This window comes from Diabrotica virgifera, chromosome 10 (genome assembly GCF_917563875.1).
Source record: "Diabrotica virgifera virgifera chromosome 10, PGI_DIABVI_V3a".
Lineage (NCBI taxonomy): Eukaryota > Metazoa > Arthropoda > Insecta > Coleoptera > Chrysomelidae > Diabrotica > Diabrotica virgifera.
The window spans coordinates 112,561,929-112,586,565 of NC_065452.1; the positions used below are offsets into that span (position 1 = coordinate 112,561,929).

The window sequence follows — 24,637 nt, forward strand, 5'->3', positions numbered from 1 at the left end:
TCTAGACCAGACACAAATATTTTATTACGGTGGAAATCATATAGTAGTATTTTCCCCGATTTATCTCGGATATCTAGGGATATTTTGTGGGTCCAAGCGACGTCCGTACCAGTCGATCGGCTTTTTTTCTGAAGCAGCACTGGTACAAACGAATAAAAGATGCTCTTTAGAAGATAGTATCAAAGAACTCCTTTGTGTGAACAGATGGATGTGGAGCTCTTTAAAGGATAACATTTTTTGTGAGGTTACAATGTAATTTATCCTATTCCTTTTATATTTTTTTGTAGAGATTTTTTGATATTTGAAGATATTTGAAGATAGTGAGAAATGAATAAAGAATTGTTTTTTTATTAATTTAGTCCTTTTTATGTCGATATTTGATCGAGTAATGTATCGATATCGTATCGAAATCAATATCAATACGATATTTTTATAAGAAAGTATTGCCAATATCGATACACGATACGATACTTTATTGGCATAACCAATACAATACTCAATACTTAAAAAGTATCGATATTGTATCGTATCGTGAAACTCTAATTGCGTCTAACTATTAATAAACTTTCTCCATTCTTTCCTATTGGTTGCCATTTGTGTTGTTTCTTGCCAAGTTTCCCTCTTACTTTGTAGTATCTGGGAGATGTCACTATTCCATTCTTTAATGGGTCGTCCTCTTCTGTTCTTCCCTATTGGTTTTGCTTCCCACGCTCTTTTCACTCGTCTGTTATTTTCCATCCGGGTTAGATGTCCGAATCATGCCAATTTTTTCTCCTTAATTGTGTCGAGTATCGGTATGATCTTGAGTCTTTCTCTTATTTACTCATTTCTTATTCTGTCTGTTCTTCTTACTCCGATCATTCTTCTAAGGTATTTCATCTCTGCTGCCTGAATTCTGGTCTGATGTCTTTTGTTTAAGATCCAGTTTTCTGCTCCGTATGTCACCGTAGGTCTATACAGGGTGAGTCACCACCAACGGGACGGAAGATTTCAGCGAAATGGTAAAAGATTTCAAAAAAATTTTAAATTAATAGTTTGTAAGTTGATAAAAGCTACATTTTAAAATTATTTTGAAATATACAGGGTGTCTCAATAAATGGCGACTTATCAAAGTTATATTTTTTCTTATGAAATACCCTGTATTTTGTTGCATTTTTAATTGTCCGCAAAAAATAAGGTATAGTTTCATAAGCCTTCCCTATACCTATGTACAGAGTGTTCTGAGTTATGTTGACTTTTCTTAAAATGTAGAGTTTTAAAAAAAGGCTTATTCTCAAGTTATTTAAGAAACTATAAAAAAATTACTTTACCATCTAAATAGTTGGATATTGGTTAAATGTATTCCATGATTGATTATTACATATTTATTTACAGGTTGTTCAAAACTTACACTTTCATTATTGGAAAATTAACTGTGTCATATGATGCTTATTTTAAATAGAACACCATGTATATTAGTAAACAATTATACTAAACAAATTGGATACTTTTTCGAATGATATATGGATGTCCTATACCTAGGTGTCATAGTTTTTACGTAATTTACAATTATTTAAATTCTTAATCTGTAAATTGATTTTAAAACAAAAGATGTAATTAATTAATGTCATTGTATCGCACTGTCATTTTATGGCAGTACGGTCTCGTAATTATCTTATAATTAATGTATTCCATGATTGATTATTACCCATTTATTTACAGGTTTTTCAAAATTTACAGTTTCATTATTGGATTATTCTATTATTATATTATTTTAAATAGAACACCGTATATTAATAAATTATTATACTAAACACACAGGTTCCCCTTTCGAATGGTACCTATAGGGATGTTCTATAACTAGGAGTCATAGTTTGTGCGTAATTTACAATTTTCTTAAACGGTAAATAGATTTTAAAAATATTTATTTTAGAGTCACTCTCAATTTTTAAACCCATCATCTTGGCATAGTTGGTATAAACGAGGAAAATAAAAATGTAAATTTTTAGTTGCTGATTTGTAAATTTTTTTTCGTAATTGAAAATAATTAAATACATAACGAAACAAAGAATTTTATTAAAACAAATACATAAATACTACAAAATGAACCACAACTAATCTATTGATTTAAAAATTTTTACAAATCATTTCGCTGTAATCTTCCGTCCCGTTAGTGGTGACTCACCCTGTATATTCTTTTGTATATATTATCATCTTGGTCTTTATTGATATTTCTTTATTATTAAGAAATCCTCTATTTAGTGCTTGAAATAGTTTTCCTGTGTTTTCCATTCTGTTGTTAAGATCGTCCTCGATGTCTCCTTTGGTGTTGATTACTGTTGCCAAGTATGTGTACGAATTTGTCTGTATTATTTTTTGTTGATCTACCATTACTTCTATTTGATCTTTCGTCCCTTGTTTCCTTGTTATTTTTATTATCTGAGTATTCTCTTTGTTTACGCATTTAAGTTGTATTTGCTTACTTCTATGTTCCATTTCTCTTATTATATTCTCTTAAGTTATATTTCAATTTTTCTGCTGTTTCCGCAATTAGTACTATGTCGTCTGCAAATATACTCTCAGCGTTTATCATTTGCATTCTGTTCCAACCGATGCAGTATTTTTTGAAAGTTTTTTTTTTACATTTCTTCACTATCTCATCTTATTACATTTATGAATAGCACTGGGCTGAGACTTCCCATTTGTCTGACTCCTTGAGTTGTTTCAAATGGTTCTGACTTCATATTTAGCATTCTTATTGTATCTGTTGTTTTCATGAATGTATATTTTTTGTTGCTTCTATCATTTCTTCACTTACTTGTTTCTTCTTTAGGCTTTCCCGTATATTTTTTCTTTTGATTGAGTCGTAAGCTTTTTCCATGTCTATAAAGCTCAGATATATTTCTCTATTTTTCTTTAAGGCTTTTTCTTTTACTTGTTGCATGGTGAATAATATGGTCTTGTGTATTATATCTTTTCCTGACTCCACTTTGTACTTTGTACGTCCTCTAATTTGTGTTCTATTTCTTTTCTGATTTTCCTTTGTATTATGGTTTCGTATACTTCTGCTGCTACACATAGCAGTGATATAGGGGAAGGGGGGGTATGATGGGGTAGCTAAGGAAAATAACAAAAATACAACATAATTACTACGTTTATTACTATTTTTAATTGATGGCACGTTACGTCATTAATCTAACTATGATTTGGTACAATCTTTGGAAAATCAACCTATCACATTTTTCAACAATTAGCCATTAATAAGAACATTATGAAAAACCATCTTGCCCCATACTATGGGGTATGATGGGGTAATGGAATGGGGGCATGACGGTGATGCTAATTAATTCTCACAAAACAAACAAAAATGTGTATTTGCTCCAGATCTTCATTGTCCACCCTAGCACAAGCATTGTGAGCTCAACATGCACAGATCTGGCAGCCTACCCAGGGTTCTGACGATGTCACTTTATCTATGGCTGTTTTCATAGCATCTCTCGACCACTCTCCTCTTTTTGTTTTTTCTTGTAAGTACGTACCATGGTATTATCTAAAATAATAATCCAATGTTATTTATTAAGAAATTTAAATTAACCCAGACTTACCACCAATGTCCCATCATACCCCGCACCCAATACCCCATCTTGCCTCAAAAGGTAACTTTGAACAAAAAAAAAATTCACTAATTAAATGTTTAACGTATTCACACAAACAATATGCCATTATCAAAATAAGAATACTAGTAAACAACGATAAAAAAGACATTAATGAGGTGATCATAATTACCTTAAAATAACGATGGTTGTCCTTGCACAAAATTAGATCAACGGATCGCTAAAACAGTTTTCCGTTTGTAAACAAAAAACGCGTGCACTCTCATTCACGGTTTCTCTTGCAGGGACCGTTAATCGAATGACTCTTCCTATTGAGTTACTGCATGCTATTCACCAACGTGTAGTTTCTTGTTTGTGTGCGGTACCCCGTCTTACCTCGAGACCCCGTCATGCCCCCTTCTATAGTTCTTACAGTCTCTTGTGTTTCCTTTCTTGTGTATAGCTTTCAGCTATCAAAAGCGATACAATATTCACGAAATATAATAAACAATTGCACATAATTTGTAAATTTGATAAAACCGATTTTTTAATGCACATTTTTTTAGGTATGAACGTCACATACTATTCCCAAAACTTCTAGCCAATACCCTAGATGACTATGTACCTGAAAATACAATGTTCAACTCAGATGTAAATAAAGTAGGTACCGCAAGGCGATATCTTTGTTCTATTTTAAGCGACAAAGTCAATTGTTATACTTTTGAAGTTTCTATTTATGGTTATAAACTGAAAGGATCCGAAGTTATAATTCCATACACAGAAGATACTTGTATCCTTAAATGTATCTATTTTATTTAAAATAACATTGAACTTCTATTGCACAATCATCATCATCATCACGTAGCGCTACAACCCTGGGTGGGCCCTGGCTGACTGTACAACTTTCTTCCAATTTGTTCGGTCTTCCATCAACCTAGAGTCAAATGGAATGTTTATTTTTCGGAGATCTGCTTGGATGTTATCTCTCCATCGCATTCTGGGACGTCCGAGTGGTCTTTTGCCTGTAGGAATCTCCTCCCGTACCAGTCTTACAAGTCTCTCGTTATGAAGTCTGTGCACGTGGCCTGCCCATCAGTCGCTGTGATTTTATTTCTTGGACAATATCGGTGTCATTGTAGAGTGCTTTTAATTCGAAGTTGGTTCTGATCCTATACTGGTTTGTGTTAATGTCGTGGTGAGGTCCGAAAATTGTTCTAAGTATTTTTCGTTCAAAACGTCTGAGCTTTTCTTCGTTTGATTTGGTCATGGTCCACGTTTCGCAACCATATGTTAATACAGGTCTGACAATGGATTTATAGATTTTGATCTTGGAACTTCTTGTAAAATTTTTTGATTTTATAAGCTTATCCAGTGCGAATAGACAGCGATTTGCTGATTGGATTCTGTCTTTTATTTCTTCAGTAACATCGTTGTCAGCTGTGATTACGGCCCCCAGATACTTAAAACGTTGTACTCTTTCGAAATTGAAGGTGTTGACCGTCACATTTTGTCCTATCCTGTCTCTTCGTGCCGTTCTATTTATACACAAATATTTCGTCTTCTCTTCATTAATCCTCAGCCCTACTTCGCTTGTTGCTCCTTTCACCTTGTTGAAAATGGCTTTTGTGAATAGGATGGAGTCTCCAACGAGATCAGTGTCATCTGCATATGCTAGTAGTAACTTGGGATCTTGAACCGATAGCAGTTCTGTTTTTATTTCGGCCGACCTCATGGCTTTCTCTAATACAAGGTTAAAAAGTAGTGGAGATAACGCATCACCCTGTTTGAGTCCACTGTTGATTTCGAAGCTGTCAGACAGTTTATTATTTACACGTACTTTTGATATTCCACCCTCCATACAGACTTTAGTCATCCGAATGAGTTTCTTTGGTATTGAGAACTCCGCCATGGCATTCCATACTTAGCTTCTTTCTACACTGTCACATGCATGTCGAAAGTCTATGAAGAGATTGTGTATGGGTCTGTTATACACCCATCCCTTTTCTAGAAGCTGTCTCAGCGTGAATAGTTGATCTATTGTGGATCTGTTTGCCCTAAAACCGGCTTGATATTCTCCTAGGATATTTTCAGCATAAGGGGTTAGTCTACTAAGAATGATGTTTGAGAGGATTTTATATGCCGTGTTTAAGAGTGAAATTCCTCTGTAACTCGCGCATATGGGCACTATGAAGTTTTCGTTCCATCTTGCTGGTATCCTTTCTTCTAACCATATCTGTGTTATTAATTGGTGGATTTGGCGATATTATTGTTTCTCCACCATATTTCAGAAATTCTGCTGGTATCTCGTCTGTACCCGGCGCTTTGTGATTTTTCAGCTTATTTAAGGCCTTTCGGGTTTCTTCAAGAGAGGGATTTTCGACGGGCATGCCTGTTATATAGGTCTCTTCTTTGTACTGTTCTTCCTGCATGATGTTTAGAAGGTCCCTGAAATACCCTTTCCATTATTCTGTTAGTTCTTTATCGTCGATTATCATATGGCCTTGATTGTCTCTCAGTGTATGGATATAATTGGTTCTATGTCCTATTCTCTCAGTGGACATTGCTTTATAGAATTCTCTGAAGCCTGGTTTGGGTCGGTCTCTCTCCATAGCTTCATATTTTTGTTGTTCATAGTTTATTTTCTTTGTGCGTATCATTTTTCTTGTTTCTTTTTGGCAGTCGTCGTATTCCTTTTTACTTTTGTCTGTTTGTAGTTGTATCCATGTCTTCCTTACTGTTTGTCTTTTTTCCAGCTGTTTCCGACATTCATCGTCATACCATGTTTTTGCCCTCTTCTGCCTACTCCTTCCAAATATCTTGTCAGCTGTCTTGGTTGTTATTTCGGCAGTCGTTTCCCACAGCTCTTCTATATCATTGTAAACTGTTTCAGAGTTCAAGGTTTTATTCAAGTTGTTCTATATATTTTTTATGTTTCTCTGTGTTCTGTATTTTGTTCATGTTTCATTGTGGGTTCATTGTTGTTTTGTTGTGTTTGTGGCTAGATATTTTGGATTTGACTTTTGCTCTGACTAAGTAATGATCTGTGTCTCCGTCTATTCCTCTGAGGCTTCTTACGTCTATGATATTGTTCCCATGTCGGGCATCTACAATGGTGTGCAGTGGCGTAGCTAGGGTGGGTGACACCCGGGGCGGTAATCGATGGTGTCACCCCAAATCCTAAAAATCCGATAACCGTATGTTTTGAATAATGAAAAAATTAAGAATTATAGTTAACGAAACTGCAGTAAATAGTATATCATCGTCGTCGTCTAACCGCTATCGTCCACTGCTGAACATAGGCCTCTTTTAAGTTTCTGCATGTCTCCTATCTCGAGCTACCACTACCTAGTTCCCGGCAGTTCTATATAATAGTTTATTTACTTTTTTGTTTTACACTATGTGAATGAATTAAAATATTTTTTTAGCTTTACTAGCGAAAAGTTCTGAAATCACATTTTCTATATTTATGTTTTGTGTTGCTTCATGTTCGATAGTTAATCATCATCATCCAGCCTCAATAGTCCACTGCTGAACATAGGCCTCCTCCCCTCGTTTCCATCTCCATCTATCCTGCGCCGCTCTGATCCAGTTTTTTTAGCTTTCTTAAGTCGTCAGTCCATCTTGTAGGCAGTCGACCGACGCTTCTCTTGTCTTCTCCTGACCTCCATTCCAGTAACCTCTTCGTCCATCGCCCATCTGTCGTTCTGGCTATGTGTCCTGCCCATCTCCACTTCAACCTGGCTATCCTTTCGATGACGTTAGTCACCTTTGTTCTTCTGCTAATTTCTTCGTTTTTGATTTTGTCTCGCATTGTTATTCCTAACATTGACCGCTCCATTCTCCTAACATTAATTGCTCCGTTCGATAGTTAATAAACCGAGGTTATTAAGCCTTGTTGACGTCATTGTTTCTCGCAAGTAATTCTTGATTGACTTTAGCTTCCCAAAACTTCTCTCACATGAAGCAACCGATGCAAAAATGGTCATAAACAAGTTTAAGGCGACCAAGTTTGGGAGAGATTCCATAAAATCGCATTCCACCATGAATTTTAAAAAGTCTACAGCTAACCATTTAGATACTGTAATATTGGCCGCTTGTAAAAGTCTTCTAAGCCTTGGTATTTCTAGCAGAAGGTCTTCTTCTGATACCTCTTCATGGTAAAAGTCACAAAATGTTTTACTGTTCGTGGAAAAGTAAAGGGTGTGTCTGCACAGCCTCGAACAAAAAAGCCATATGGATGGACTGATCTGGTTTCGAGTTCAACATTGAATGTCAAAACATTTCAACATAATATTATCTTTTTGAAGTTCGGCTCGAAGTGTAGAGTTTTTAGGTAGAAATGTCGTCGTCTTCATATTTTGTCGTTGCAAAATATATGTATTACTTTATTTTATAATATGATTATGTTTTTCTTCAATATAAAGACGAAGTACCCCTATTTTGGTCGCTGATTGATCAATGCCTTTAATTATACAAAGCGGGCATAAGGTTATGTGTGGCACCTCTGGTGTATACATTTTCTTGTTGATGAGAGACTTTGTAAATTGAAGGAACAACACTATAAAAATGTTCTGCCAATACTTTAACTGCAGCCAGCATAGTGCGCAGTGACTGAGAACTCCAACGCGTTGTGGAAAGTCGCTTAACAGATGTTTTGCTGTGTTTAATAAGCACTTCCTAGCAGCTAATGGAAACACATTAAAAACTTAAAAATTGCTTCTTCAGTTCTGAAAAATGTTATACAAGATGTGTTTTGTGCAAAAGAGTGCTGGCCACATAAATTAATTAAATGATCAATAGATCCGAGGAAAATGGCCTTTTTGATTTTTGCTTTAATAATAGCTTGTATTCCTCCATGTACGCCGCTCATAACAGATGCATTATCGTATACCTGTGAACGGTATTTCATAATATTTCTACACCATCAATTTCAAGCTTCTTGAGAATTTCGTTACTTAGATTAACTGCTTTTTTCCATTTAACGGAAAAAAATCCAAGAAATGCTTCTTACACCTCGACTTCTCTCGGTTTCGTCACAGTATAAAGAGGAACAGTAAAATTTCTTCTATGTAGGCACTTTGATCTCAAGAAGTACTACCGGAAGTTAACCGGTACGTAGCAATGCGAGAGTGGTACTCTAGCGGTCTAGCGACTGGGAACCTTGCGCGGTCGCCATGCGCCTTTTTTACTTCTTACTTCTTTACTTCTTTTTACGATTTTACTTCCAATTTTTCTCAGAGCAGTTCTAGTGTCCCTATTTATACTGTGGTTTCGTGTGTTCACAAAATAATATCGAACTTTAGATTGATACGTGAGTAAAGTCACAAATTAATGATTTATTCTTTTGTGATCGGGTCTCTCGGGTGTCACCCCTGAAGGGGTGACACCCGGGGCGGACCGCCCCCCCCCGCCCCACCCTAGCTACGCCACTGATGGTGTGGTCAATTTGGTTTCGCGTAATATGGTCGTTTGAGATCCAGGTTTGCTTATGAATGTTTTTATGCGGAAACATAGTTGACTTTATTAATATATTATTAGCTGCTGCAGTTTCTGTGAGTCTTAAGCCATTGTCGTTGGATATATTGTGAAGGCTGTGTTACCGATTGTGGGATGTAGGCTAGGCGCTTTGCCTATTTTAGCATTAAATTCTCCGCAGAGTATGCGCATATCTTGTTTGGGCATCGTATCTATCACTCTTTCTAGGTCGTAGTAGCTATTGCACAATGATACATATTAATTGCTTTAATAACGTCTTTACTGTGTCTCTTATGTTTGTGAAAGTTTTTATCCATCTTCCTCAAATTGGAACTAGTATTTCTGATTTCTGCTGCTATTACTCCTAATTGCCGCATTTATTTAAATGCGGTAGACAGCCATTTTTCTTCTTACGGTACCTATTCGTTCCGGATGTTGGCGATCAGCATGGCTACTTCCTAACTTTGCTTGCTGTTATTCGGAATAGTCAGGTTGTAGATTTACTTAAACTACTTTCTCATGTTTTGAAGCCAAGATATTTGTCTTGTCCCTAGTACTCTCTTTCCAAATACCTTGCCCTGTAGAATGAGTTGCAACAAGACATATCTCTGTTTATTCCCCATAACATGACCAAGATATCCTAGTTTTTGTTCTTTGATTGCATTAATAATTTCGCACTCTTTCCAGTCTTTCCCATTTTACGTAGGACCTGAACATTAGTCACACGATCCACCCATGAAATTCTTAAAATGCGTCTGTAACACCACATCTCGAATGCCTCGAGTTTCCTTAAAGAAGCTTCAGAAAGTGTCCAGGCCTCTACTCCCTATAATAACGTAGAAAATGCATAGCTTTGGTCTCTCTCTTCAATCCTGACCCACTGGAGGGAGTGTAGTGGTCGACGTGATGTCATGTATTGTCCGTCTCTAAAGATCTCTTTCTCTGGTCATTTCTTTTATCTATGCATAGGTCTTTTGCATATTCCTGTAATTTTATCGATCCATATTGTCGAGGATCTTCCTCGTGGCCTTCAGCTTTGGTACCAGGTGGTAAAACGTAACTTCTGAAAAGAGATCGTTATGAACTCTAATCATGCTTTTCCTATGCGTTCTTTTATTTCAAGTAGAGTGGTCCCATTGGCTGTTTATGTTGGTACCTAGGTATGTGTAGCTGTCCATTCTGTCATTTGGTTGTTGGTTAGCCAAAAACCATATATTTAATATTTCGTACTTACTCACTACCATGTACTTTGTTTTTTTCGTATTGAGATCAAGTCCATGTTCTCTACTTATATCTGATAAGCGCGACATTATTCTTTGCAAACCATCTAAGCTATATGCAAAAACTACTGCGTTGTCGGCTTATTTAATGTTGCTTAGAGGCACTCCGTTTACTAATACGCCTTCTTGAAGTTCTCCCAGTGCTTACTCGAAGATATGTTCAAAGTACATATTAAATAACACCGGAGACAGAATGCATCCTTGTCTCACTCCTCTCTATAAATACTGCCTCTGTCAGCTGGTCATCCACTTTACTCTTGTCAGTTTGGCTGTAATATAAATTATGATTCTCAAGTCTTTATCATCTAAACCCGCTTCTTTCAAGATGCTTATGAGCTTGTCATGTTTTAGATACTCCATCAAGTGCCTTTTTGTAGTCAATGAAACAAATATTGACGTCGCAGTTGACATCCCTGCATAAGTGCTTAGGCGGCAGCGAATTACGCATTTTTTATACAGGGTGTTTCATTGGGAAACGGAAATACTTGAATGGTGAATAGAGGTCACTGAGACGGTTCTATATATACCAAATTTATTGCCTCACCGATTTTAATAACCAAGTTACAGGGTGTTTTATCGATATTGCCCATTTGTTTCTGGACACATAACTTTAGAACCACCCTGTATATTTTTTTGATATTTGATACACATATGTCTCATTTAAAACACAAACCATCCAACTACTAATCACAAGAAAAATCCAAGTCCGGACTAACAAAAAATTATAAATTGTTTGTAACCTTGAAACAACACCCTGTATATTGAAATTTTTAAAATCCGTTAGCATATTTGAACCACAAAAACCACAAAAACTAAGTGAAATGGTTTGCTTAAATTTTTCGGCCAGACAATTTAATGACTTTCATTTTGAAATAATATTTAAGTTTTTAAAAACTCTTAGATTAAAAAGCAGGTATTAATAACTTTTAATAATAAATTATTAATGTTAATGAACAAATTCTCATTCTAAAAATAATCAATACTTATTTACTACATTAGAATGATCCATTTACTAATTACAAGAAAAATCCAGGTCCGGACTAACAAAAAAAATTAAAAGTAATTGTGACCTTGAAACAACACCCTGTATATTGAAATTTTCCAAATTGATTTGTACATTTATAAAGAACACACAAAACTGAGTTTATAGCTTCGCTTTAACTTTTTGCGCAGAAAATTTAATGACTTTAATTTTGAAATTAAATCTATTGAAATTTTTTAGAACTCTGAAATTAAAAAGGAGGTACATATTAGTAACTATTGTTAATAATAAATTAATAAATGTAATGACTAAATACTTATTTTAAAAATATTTAATACTTATTTATTACATTGGAACGACTTACATATCAATCAAAACAAAAATCCAGGTCAGGATTAACAAAAAAAAATATAAAGTAATAGTGACCCCCTGAAAACACCCTGTTCGCTTTCATTTTTTGCGCAGACAATTTGGACATCTTGGATATTAAAGCACCCTAAAATATGTCTGTGTAGATATTGGCATTGGATCCGACTCGGTCCGACCGCCACATGTAACACCGTTGCCGTATCCTCTATTTTTTCATACTATCACGTTACAATTTTTTGTGATATTATATTTGTGTGTGAAATGTATCATTTTTGTGTATTTTAGGTATGTTCTATTATGTTATGTATATATGTATAGGTTTTTATTTGATTATTTTAAATCATTGTGACGTTTAACTTGCTAGAAACCTTGTGATATTGTGTAATGTGTTAAAAGTAAGTAGTTTTGAAACACCAATTAAGTAAAGTTTATTATGTTGTTGCTTTCACCAATTTTGAAAAAATGTGAAAACATTGAATTGTCCACGTCCGTCTGTCTTGTCTGTCTGTTTGCAAACTCAACTCCTCCGTCATTATACCAGGTAGAATGACAAATGAGGTGTCAAATGAAAGCTTATCCAAGGATGGTACTAAAGGTAAGAAATTTAACCTAGGCTGTCTGTCCGTCTGTCTGTCCAACTGCGTATATGATTCCTTCGTCACTATACCAGGTAGAACAACAAATGAGGTGTCAAATGAAAGCTTATAATCCAAGGATGGTACTAAAGGTGAGAAGTTTGACATAGGCTGTCTGTCCTGCTGTCCGTTCGACCGCGAATATAACTCCTCCGTCACTATAACAGGTAGAATGACAAATGAGGTGTCAAATGAAAGCTTATAATCCAAAGATGGTACTAAAGGTGAAAAATTTCTCACCTTTAGTACGATCCTTGTATTATAAGCTTTCATATGACACCTCATTTGTCATTCTACCTGTTATAGTGACGGAGGAGTTATATTCGCGGTCAGACAGACGGACAGACAACCTAGATCTAATTTCCCACCTTTAGTACTATCCTTGGATTATAAGCTTTAATTTGACACCTCATTTGTCATTATACCTAGTATAATGACGGAGAAGTAAATGTTATTATTCTATTATTCTTGTAGGTACATTTAACATTGATTGAAACTATGAAAGAAATATATAGAAAACAGCATGGCAACACTGTACATAAAAATTCAGCCACATTCAGCTGTGCCGGCTGTGCGTTACATAGGGTGCTTTAATATCCAAGATGTCCGACAATTTAGTGACTTTAATTTTGAAATTATGCCGAAATTTTTAAGAACTTTGAGAACTCTAACAAAAATTTCGATATAATTTCAAAAGTAATTTCATTAAATTGTCTGCGCAAAAAATTAAAGCAAGCCATTACACTTAGTTTTTGTACTCTAATATTTATCTTTTATTAATCTTTTGTAATTTTAATATACAGGGTGTTTTTTCAAGGTGACTATTTTATTATATTTTTTTGGTAATCCGAACCTGGATTTTCTTGTGATTAGTAAATGGGTAGCTCCAATGTAGTAAATGATTACTGATTACGTTTAAAATGAGTATTTAGTCATTACCTTATTATTAAAAGTTACTAATACCAGTAATACCTACCTGATTTTTATTCAGAGTTATAAAAAATTTCAACCGATTTAATTTCAAAATTAAAGTTATTAAATTTTCTCTGCAAAAAATTAAAGCGAACCTATAAACTCAGTGTTTTATGTTCTTTCCAAATGTGCAAACCCATTTAGAAAATTTCAATATACAGGGTGTTCTTTCAAGGTCACAATTACTTTATGGGTTTTTGTTAATCCGGACCTGGATTTTTCTTGTGATTAGTAAATGGGTCGTTCTAATGTTGTAAATAAGTATCAATTGTTTTTAAAATGAGTATTTGTTCATTAACTTTAATAATTTATTATTAAAAGTTAATAATACCTGCTTTTTAATCTAAGAGTTCTTTAAAACTGCAATATAATTTCAAAATTAAAGTCATTAAATGGTCTGGCCGAAAAATTTAAACGAACCATTAAACTTAGTTTTTTGTGCTCTTTTCAAATATGTAAACGGATTTTAAAAATTTTAAGATACAGGGTGTTGTTTCATGGTTAAAAATAATTTATAATTTTTTTTTAGTCCGGACCTAGATTTTTCTTGTGATTAGTAGTTGGATGGTTTGTGTTTTAAATGTGACATATCTGTACCAAATATCAAAAAAATCTACAGGGTGGTTCTAAAGTTATGGGTCCAGAAGAAATGGGCAAAATCGATAAAACACCCTGTAACTCAATTATAAAAATCGGTAAAGCAATAAATGTGATACATCTAGAACCGCCTCAGTGACCTCTATGGACCATTCAAGTATTTCCGTTTCCCAATGAAACACCCTGTATATTCTTCCGTGTATCACTTTTAAAACGTTTTAAGTAAGTGGTTCATTAGGCTAATTATTGTTCTGTAGTCTTCGCATGTTTTTTGGTGCAGTTACGAAGATCGACTTTAACCAGCTTTGGGGTATTTTTCCAGTTAGGTACATATATTTTGTTAAATACAGTTGTTATCCATTTTATTCCCTATTTAGCCATAAGTTTTAGGAATTCTAAATAAAACTTGTCAGACCCAACAGTTTTACCATAATTAGCTTTTTTAATACCTGATGTGCCTTCTTCAATGCTAATCCGTTCTGTTTGGCATTCCGTGTCTTCAATGGTATTCTGCCTTTCATCTGCAAAAGTTACTTCCACATACTTCTTCCAAATGTCTAGTTTTTCTTCCACACTTTATAGTGGTTTGCCTTCCTTATCTGCTAAACGCCCAACTCTTCTAGGCTTGTATAAGCCTGCAAATTTTTTGCGCATATTGAATGAATCGTGTTTATGTTGCAATAGCTGTATTTCCTCACACACCGCACACTCTTAGTCGTGTATCCTTAGCTATTCTGATTGCTTTTTGACCTCTTTATCTATCCTTTTGTATGTAATATTATGTATGCCCCATACAATTGCCGAATTATAACATTGTCCTTTTCACTATGTTGTTTCAGTCAAAACCGTATGTTATTTCATGCCAAAATCCAGTTCATCTATACTTCCCCCTATTATTATCATAAATTTTTCTTCAGTCTCCAATGTTTCCCATATCTTCTTTGATGTTAACAATTAATTCTCTTGTAATCTTCCTTTTCTTCTATGCACAATGGGTATACAGAGTGTTGCAACGAAAATTTGACCCCACCCCCAGTAACTCAGAAGCCAATATTTTTTTCAGAATTAAGAAAAAAACATATCGAATTTTCATGCAAAATTCGTCCCCCTTTCCCTGCCCCGCATCAACCAACAGTTTTTTTTTAAATAGCAAGTGTGGTCGAGTGGCACATCATTTGAAAGGTATTTTTTTCTCTAAAGAACCCTCTAATTTTTTTTAATTTGCGGAATAACTTTAAAGATAATTTTGGATTTAACTAATTTATAATATATGTAGATAAGGACACACCATTAAACTTGATAAAAATAATAAACTTAAAGATAAAACCCATAACTAAATTAAAATTCATGGTGACGTTTCAATTATTACTTTAATCATCGTCAGAATAATAAGTTTCTTGAGCGGATGCTTTAAAATAATTTTAAAGGAACAAACAATAATTAATGAAAACGTAAAAATGACATTGACAATCATTGGGTTAAGTCAATAATTTCAAACACGCCATGTCTTGTTGCGTGTTTAAGGGTGGCTTCAAAAGAAATATGGATAATGCCTCCCTGATGCTGAGTTCCGTTGGAGAACTTGCATGACCAATGATTGAGAAGTCCTTACGACTAATAGGGTGGTCAGAATCAGTCATATGTTGGAATACCGCTGAATTTGGAATTGTTCTTGATCGTCTCCTAAGTGAGGAGTGACACCTAAGTGTTCGCAACATCTGACATTAAATTTATAGTAGATTTGTTAAGTTCAAAATTATTTTCAAACTTGTTACGTAAATTAAAAAAATAGAGCGTCGTTTAGAGAAAAAATAACCTTTCAAATGATGTGCCACTCGACCACACTTGCTATTTAAAAAAAAGTGGTGGTCGGTGCGGGGCAGTAGGGGGTTAAATTTGAGGGCATGCATTTTGTACGAAAATTCGTCCTCCTTCCATTAAAAATTGACGTGTTTTTTTAAATTTTGAAGAAGCTGTTGGTTTCTGAGTTTCTGGGGGGGGGGTCAAATTTTCGTTGGAACAGACTGTATTAACGAGTGTGTTTCTTACTAGATTAGTCGCTCCAGGCGCAGATACAGAGGAGGTCAACGGGGCTATGGACCCCCCTATTGTATTTAGTCTATAAGCATTTTTCTATTATTTATTATTTTTTTCTGTCAACTCTTATTTTGAAACGATCAGTAAGTAAGTCTGGACCCCCTAATATGAATTTCTAGATCCGTGCTTGAGTCGCCCCATCCACATCATATTATGTCCTGGGTGTTCTGTAATGGGGATCTAAACAGTATCTTCTGATTGATAATCATACTTCTTGTCACTTCAGGTACTTAACTATATTTAACACATCATTTAAAAATTTAATAAAATTTATTATTTCACATACACACATTTTCATCATTCCCATGGCTACAACTTTTTATTTCGTAAATCCTCGTCTCTTGTTTCTTTCCGTCCCACCTTCGGTCACTCTTATTGTTTTTCAGATTAACTCAGCACTACACCATCATCATCAATGGTGCTACAGCCCTATGAAAGAGCCTCGACCTTCCCAAATCTATTACGCCAGTCAGTGCTATCCATTGCCAACCATTGCTAATTTGCTGCGCCTATTTTTCTCCCATCCTGATCCACACCATCCTTCTATCTGAGTTTTGGCCTACCCCTATTTCTACTTCTCACAGGTTGTGACATAAGGTATCTTCTAGGAGGGTTGTTCTGCTGTGATCTTGCTAGATGTCCTGCCCATCTTAGTCTTCCTATTCTTATAAGAGATACTACGTCTTTACCACCAAATTTTTGTTTATATCTGTGGTATAGCTTGTAGTTGTACCTCCTCCTCCAAATACCATTTTCACAGATGCCACGGAATATTCCTCTCAGGATCCTTCGTTCAAATATAAGCAGAAAGTTTTCATCTGCCTTGGAAATGGTCCATGCCTCTGATCCATATGTCAACACTGGTTGTATAAGGGTTTTGTATGTGGTTATTTTTGTTTTTTGGCTTAAGTTTCTGCTTCTCATATGTCTACTTAGTCCAAAATAGCATTTGTTTGCTAGGATTATTCTTCGCTTGATTTCTTCCATCATGACGTTCTCCTTGATGATCAGGGAGCCTAAGTATGTGAATTTGTCCACCACTTCAAAGTTAAAGTTATCAACCGTGAATTGGTGACCGATGTTTCTGGCTCTATTGTTGGGTGTTGATGTCACCATCTTAGTTTTCTCCTCGTTTACTTGCAGGCTCATATTTTTTCAGGCATTTGAGAAGGTGGTATACATTTCTTCCAGCTTGCGTGTTGTGTGGGCAACTAGGTCCACATCATTTGCATATGCCAAGATTTGGGATGATTTATTAAAAATATATCCTCTGTTGTCTATTCGGGCATCTCTGACTGCCTTTTCCAGAGCTATGTTGAAGAGGAGACACGCCAGCGCATCTCCCTCTCGCAACCCAACATGCGTTTCAAACGCCTGTGATTGTTCGCCCTGTATTTCGACTTTGCAAACAACTTTACGCATTGTAGTCTTAACCAATCTGATCAGTTTATCAGGGATGTGGAATTCATCCATGGCTTCATACAATTTATTTCTTAGAACACTATGATAGGCCGATTTAAAATCTACGAAAAGATGGTATGTGTCGATATTGAATTCATTGGGTTTTTCCAGTATTTGCCTTAGCACAAAGATCTGGTCTGTTGATCGAGCAGGCCTAGAATGACTTTGATATTCTCCAAGAAGCTCCTCTGAATGTGCACTTAGGCGACTATATAAGATACTCGAAAATATCTTGTCTGCAGATTTTTTGCGCATATTGTATCCAATGTATCCAATACCAGGTAAAATATATGCAATGTTTTAAATACTGTCGGCAAACGTACAACAAACACTGAGTAAATACGAAGGGGGACGACAACAATATATACTAGGCGAGGATACAATCCATTGCTCTCCGTGTTGAGCAAACCCTAAGTCGTCTATTATTATTCTGATTTTTGACCTCTTTATCTATGCTTTTGTATGTAATATGCATGCCCCTTACGGAGCATACAGTTGCCGAATTATAACATTGTCCTTTTCACTATGTTGTCTCAATCAAAAACGTATGTTATTTCATGCCAAAATCCAGTTTATCTCTACTTTCCCCTATTATTATCATAAATTTTCCTTCAGTATCCAATGTTTCCCATATCTTCTTTGATGTTAACAATTAATCCTCTTGTACTCTTCCTTTTCTTCTATGCACAATGGGTATATTAACGAGTGTGTTTCTTACTAGATTAGTCGCTCCATCCACATCACATAGTCCAAGAGGCAGCGCTGAAAAATTTCTCTGAATTTACTAAAGCTAGTTATTTCACAGTTGATTACTGTGATTGTGTAGAGAAACATACTGCGGTCGGTCAAGAGAAACGTAGAACAGGTGGTATTGACAGCTTGTCAAAGTTGCTTACCTGCGGAGGTAATTAAATCCATTTACTAAGGCTAAAAATCAGTACACACATTCTAAATTGAATATAAATAAAAGTTATTATAGTCGGTCAGCTGTATGACGGGACAGAACGATCGGTCGGACCCAGTGAATGTACAGGGTTATTCACTATATTTTGACCCCCCTCTAAACTGCTTTATTTACAGAATTAGAAAAAAATGTGAAATACAAAACTTATTCAATTTTTAAATTATGATTTTTTGACATATATCGTACTAGTGACGTTATCCATCTGGGCGTGATGACGTAATCGACTATTTTTTAAATGAGAATAGAGGTCATGTGCTAGCTCATTTGAAAGGTTATTCAATTCCTTATTCAGTAATACAGGGTGTCCCGGAAAATAGTGCGTTCCTTTACGGTATGGAGAGAATAGACAATTTGGAACAAAAAAGCCCTATACAATTTTTTTCTAAAGTTAACCGTTTCCAAAAAAAAGTTAACATTGTTTTCCATATACCTGTATTTTAATGTTTGGAAATTTTAATAAACTGGCAACATCGTACGCACTACGGAATAATAACAGATAATAAGAACTCGTTTGTGATTGTGATTTACAGTAGGTATTTAAAATAATCCAACCTAATAGTAGGTACGTATGTATTTACTATTTGTTTACAAAAATTATTTTCTTTTGAAATGTATTGAAATACCTATTGCATAATTTTAAACGAATTACACATCTTTTAACATAAAAACACATCTTTTAACTGAAATAGTATTAGGTATTTAGTAAGGTTTATGTATTTAATGCTGAGTATTGCTGAGGGCTTTAACTGAATTACATAGTTTAATAGTTTACAGTGGAACTTAAATACACCAGATAATGTCTCAGTAATTTGTTTACTTGTGAACTGAAATAACTAAGTTGTACTTACTTGAAAATAATTATTATACCGAATAGATGTTTCAAGTAACCTTTCACAAACACCATTCATACGACGAGAAATACTGGCAAAACATTTTGAAAAAAATTAATTATAGTATGCCTCTCCATTTAGTGATCTGCCATAAATAATCAACGTAATAACATAATAGGATTGTCACTAAACAGGATTCTTTAAAACTATCTGTTTACTATCATCTTCTATCTATTTACATGGGACTGTCTATGCTTAAATTTGCGTATCGCACATAGGTGTCAGATTTAAATTTGCTTACCAAAATGTATTTTAATTTTTTGGTCAAACGGTTGCATTTAGAAAAAATGTTATAAGAGTTTTTTGTTCTACATGGTGCCTTCTACCTATACCTTTAAGGAACGCACTATTTTCCGGGACACCCTGTATAAACATTAACATGATTGTTTATACAGGGTGTCAAAAATTTTTTTAATTAAATTAATTGTTTAATTAATTATTAAAAAAAAATTTTTGGACACCCTGTATAAATAATGATCTTAATAGTTATATTACTGCATAGAGAATTGAATAACCTTTTAAATGAGCTAGCACACGACCCCTACTCTCATTTAAAAAAAATAGTCGATTACGTCATCACGCCCAGATGGATGACGGCACTAGTACGATATATATGTCAAAAAATCATAATTAAAAAATCGAATAACTTTTATATTTTACATTTTTTTCTAATTCTGTAAATAAAGCAGTTTACAAGGGGGTCAAAATATAGTGAATAACCCTGTACATTCATTGGTGCCGACCGACCGGCTCTGTCCTGTCATACAGCTGACCGACTATAATAACTTTTATTTATATTCAATTTAGAATGTGTGTACTGATTTTCAGCCTTAGTAAATGGATTTAACTACCTCCGCAGGTAAGCAACTTTGACAAGCTGTCAGTACCAACTGTTCTACGTTTCGCTTGATCGACCGCAGTATGTTTCTCTACACAATCACGGTAATCAACTGTGAAAAAACTAGCTTTAGTAAATTCAGAGAGATTTTTCGGCGCTGCCTCTCCGTCTATTATCTCATGGGTGTTCTGTAATGGGGATCTAAACAGGATATTCTTGATAATCATACGTCTTGTCACTTCAGGTACTTAACTATACTTAACACATCATTTAAAAATTTAATAAAATTTATTATTTCACATACTCACATGTTCATCATTCCCATGGCTACAACTTTTTATTTCGTAAATCTTCGTCTCTTGTTTCTTTCTGTCCCACTTTCGGTCACTCTTATTGTTTTTCAAATTAACTCAGCCCTACACACTTATAAAAAAAATAAAAGTCAAATTATAGAGTATTATTCTTTATACAATAATAGATATGAGATGTGGTCGCAATCTAGCGAAAACATTCCTAGAATACTACCACAACACCGGAGCTATTCCAGTTATGATGGGTTCAGAGATAGTTCAAAAAAAGCGTAAACCTAGACTTAAAGACATACGAAGAAGAAACAAAAATAGACTTCAACGTCCACTAACAAGTCGAACTCTGGCTGCTCTGCATTTCAAGAATTTAAGTATTTGTGATTATGACACATCCTTCGATGAATTAACTTTAAGTCATAGAAACGCCAGTCCACAGAGAACATTTGAAAGATTTACAGAACATATTAATCTGAAAGAGGAGACTCTAAAAGAAGGAAGATCATATACAACTCCACTTTCGGCAACTACATATGTGGTTCTACCAGAACCATCTTTATCTATTATAGATTTTAATCTCATTATTCGCGATGACATTAAAGCGTACAACCAAAGTAAAATGAAGAAATATAAACCTAATGTAACTTAATATATTTTTTACCAAAAAGTTAAACAACATATTATGTATATTATTTCTTTAACCTTCCAGCGGGTGGGCTGTCATAAATTTTACGACAAAAGCACGTGATCATACCCCCACTCATACCACACAGTCGAGCGCATCGAGCTTCTAGGTTTCTAAACCTAAACTAATAACGTGTCAGATATAAGCACATGTATTTGATATCTACAAAATTTCCGTTGTTCGTAAAATTTACTACACGTGCCCTTTCATGTAGGTATATTAATAATATCCTCATAACTTTTTGTCTATGAAAATAGATTGATTACAATGAAACTAAAGGTCGAGTGGATACTGTAGGCAAGATGTGTGCTGCTTACTTAGCCTCTAAGATAACAAAGAGATAACCGCCTATAGTTTTCTACAGTGTGATATATAATTGCTCACATTTTATACACCTTGGCCTGCCCAGTGAATGCTCCTAAATATCGAAGAGTGTTCCTGAATACACCTTTTGAAACACATACACCTATACCCCAAGGGGTATAATTTAATCAAAAGTATACAGGGTGAGGCAGATAAAGGGCCTATTAGAAATATTTCGAGAACTAAAGGTAAGAAAATCATGAAAATTGGAATACAGGGGTTTTGAGGTGTGAACTATTTAATGAAAATATTTTGGTCTCTTTACTACTTTCGGTTATACCGGAAGTTGATTGTAACTTCGTTTTTTTAATGGGACACCCTGTATATTTTCACATTTTTGGATTCTCCTCGATTTCTTCTTTCTTAAAATATAAAGTTTTGTAATATTATACAGAGTAGGTTAAAAGATAATTACGTTTTCTTATTAATTTCGTAGCAATATTCACACCCTGTAGAATTGTAGTAGTTTGACATCAAAACTCTATTTATGTTCAAATGATTTTTAATATAGTCTACTATTGTTAAGAATTATTGGTATAGTTAAATTTTTCATTTTAGTATACAGAGTTGGTCGAAACTCGGAATGAGTATTTTCTGAGTTTTCTTAAATGGAACACCCTGTATTTTAGTATTGTAATGAAATGTTATTTTATGGTGCTTTTTAATTTCTTAAGCATTCCCTATACCTAACTGCTTTAATTTGTGAGTTATTGGTGATTCAAACCAAACATTAATTGCAACAAAAAATACGTGAAATTGTATTAGGTTGGCTGTGAAAATATTCAATCATAAATAATTTTTTGGAAATAAATACATATTAATCTATACTGATACTTAAAATTGCGAATAATGGTTGAGCTATCAAAATACCATCGAAGTTAAGATTGTTGGTGCGATTAACAATTAAGCACAAATTAAAGCAGTTAGGTATAGGGAATGCTTAAGAAGTAACTACGCGGAAAGAATGCAACTACATATGTGGTTCTACCAGAACCATATTTATTATCTATTATAGATTTTAATCTCATTATTCGCGATAACATTAAAGCGTACAACCAAAGTAAAATGAAGAAATATAAATCTAATGTAACTTAATATATTTTTTACCAAAAAGTTAAACAACATATAGTATTTCTTTAACCTTCCAGCGGGTGCGCTGTCATAAATTTTACGACAAAAGCACGTGATCGCACCACACAGTCGAGCGCATCGAGCTTCTAGGTTTCTAAACCTAAACTAATAACGTATGTATCGGATATACGTGCAGGTATTTGATATCTACAAAATTTCCGTTATTCGTAAAATTTACGGCACGCGCCCTTTCATGTAGGTATATTAATAATATCCTCATAACTTTTTGTCTATGAAAATAGATTGATTACAATGAAACTAAAGGTCGAGTGGATACTGTAGGCAAGATGTGTGCTGCTTACTCAGCCTCTAAGATAACAAAGAGATGGCCGCCTATAGTTTTCTACAGTGTGATATATAATTGATCACATTTTATACACCTTGGCCTGCCCAGTGAATGCTCCTAAATATCAAAGAGTGTTCCTGAATACACCCTTTGAAACACCTATCCCCAAGGGTATTAATTTAATCAAAAGTATATAGGGCGAGGCAGATAAACGGCCTATTACCAATATCTCGAGATTTAAAGGCAACAGAATCATGAAAATTGGAATGAAGGGGTTTTGAAGAGTGATCTATTTAATGGAAATATTTTCATCAATTTGCCAGTTCTGGTTATACCGGAAGTTGGTTATAACTTCGTTTTTTTAAATGGGACACCCTGTATATTTTTACATTTTTTTATTCTCCTCGATGTCTTCTTTCTTAAAATATGCAGTTTTGTAATGTTATACAGGGTATTTTAAAAGATAATTACTTTCAAACCCTGTATAATTGTAGTAGTTTGACGTCGTAAACTCTATTTATGTTCCAATGAATTCTAATATAGTCTACTATTGTTAAAAATTATTAGTATAGCTAAATGTACAATTTTAGTATACAGGGTTGGTCGAAACTCGGAATGAGTATTTTCTGAGTTTTCTTAAATGAAACACCCTATATTTTAGTATTGTAGTGGAATGATATTTTATGGTACTTTTTTATTCCTTAAGCATTCCCTTTACCTAACTGCTTTAATTTGTGCTTAATTCTTAATCGCGCCAACAATGTTAACTACGTAGGTTTTTTGATAGCTCAACCATTATTGGTAATTTTAAAGATCAGCCTAGATTAATATATATTTATTTCCGAAAAATTATTTGTGATTGATGATTTTCACGGCCAACCTAATAAGATTTCACGTATTTTTGTTGAAATTAATGTTTGGCTTGAATCACCAATAACTCACCAATTAAAGCAGTTAGGTATAGGGAATACTCAAGAAATAAAAAAAGTAGCATAAAATTTCATTTCATTACAATACTAAAATATAGGGTGTTCCATTTAAGAAAACTCATAAAATACTCTTTCCGAGTTTCGACCAACCCGTATAGTAAAATTCAACATTTAGCTATACTAACAATTTTTAACAATAGTAGACTATATTGAAAATCATTTGAACATAAATAGAGTTTCTGATGTCCAACTAATACAATTCTACAGGGTGTGAAAGTTGCTACGAAATTAATAAAAAAGCGTAATTATCTTTTAAACTACCTCGTATAATATTGCAAAACCCTATATTTTAAGAAAGAAGACATCGAGGAGAATCCAAAAATATAAAAATATACAGGGTGTCCCATTTAAAATAACGAAGTTATAAGCAACTTCCGGTATGACCGGAAGTAGCAAATAGATGAAAATATTTTCATTAAATAGATCACTCTTCAAACCCCCTTCATTACAATTTTCATGATTTTGTTGCCTTTAGTTCTCGAGATATTTCTAATAGGCCGTTTATCTGCATCACCCTGTATATACAGTATGAAGATGTGTATTATGCACATTCCATTAGAATAGTCATTCAAAGTTAAGAATATACATAACTTTAATTAATAAAATCTGCATTTACTTATGCTGTTAATTTTAAAATAGTTTTTTTCACTTCATGAAAAAAGTCAAATTTGGACTTTCTTCCGCCGACTACACATATGGGTTAAACACTGCATTAAGGATACCAAACTTACATTCATATGAACTCT

At 34.3% G+C, this 24,637-nt stretch overlaps 1 protein-coding gene across 1 annotated transcript in view; it reads left to right on the top strand.

Annotated features, from left to right (window-relative positions):
* LOC114339159 (cytosolic carboxypeptidase 6) overlaps positions 1–21,086 on the top strand; it is a 94,014-nt gene extending 72,928 nt beyond the window's left edge. The window contains exons 8-9 of the mRNA XM_050663087.1: positions 4,139–4,362; positions 20,611–21,086. Coding sequence (XP_050519044.1) covers positions 4,139–4,362; positions 20,611–21,086 — 700 coding nt within the window. The remainder of the gene's footprint in view (positions 1–4,138; positions 4,363–20,610) is intronic.
* Positions 21,087–24,637: the final 3,551 nt, after the last annotated feature.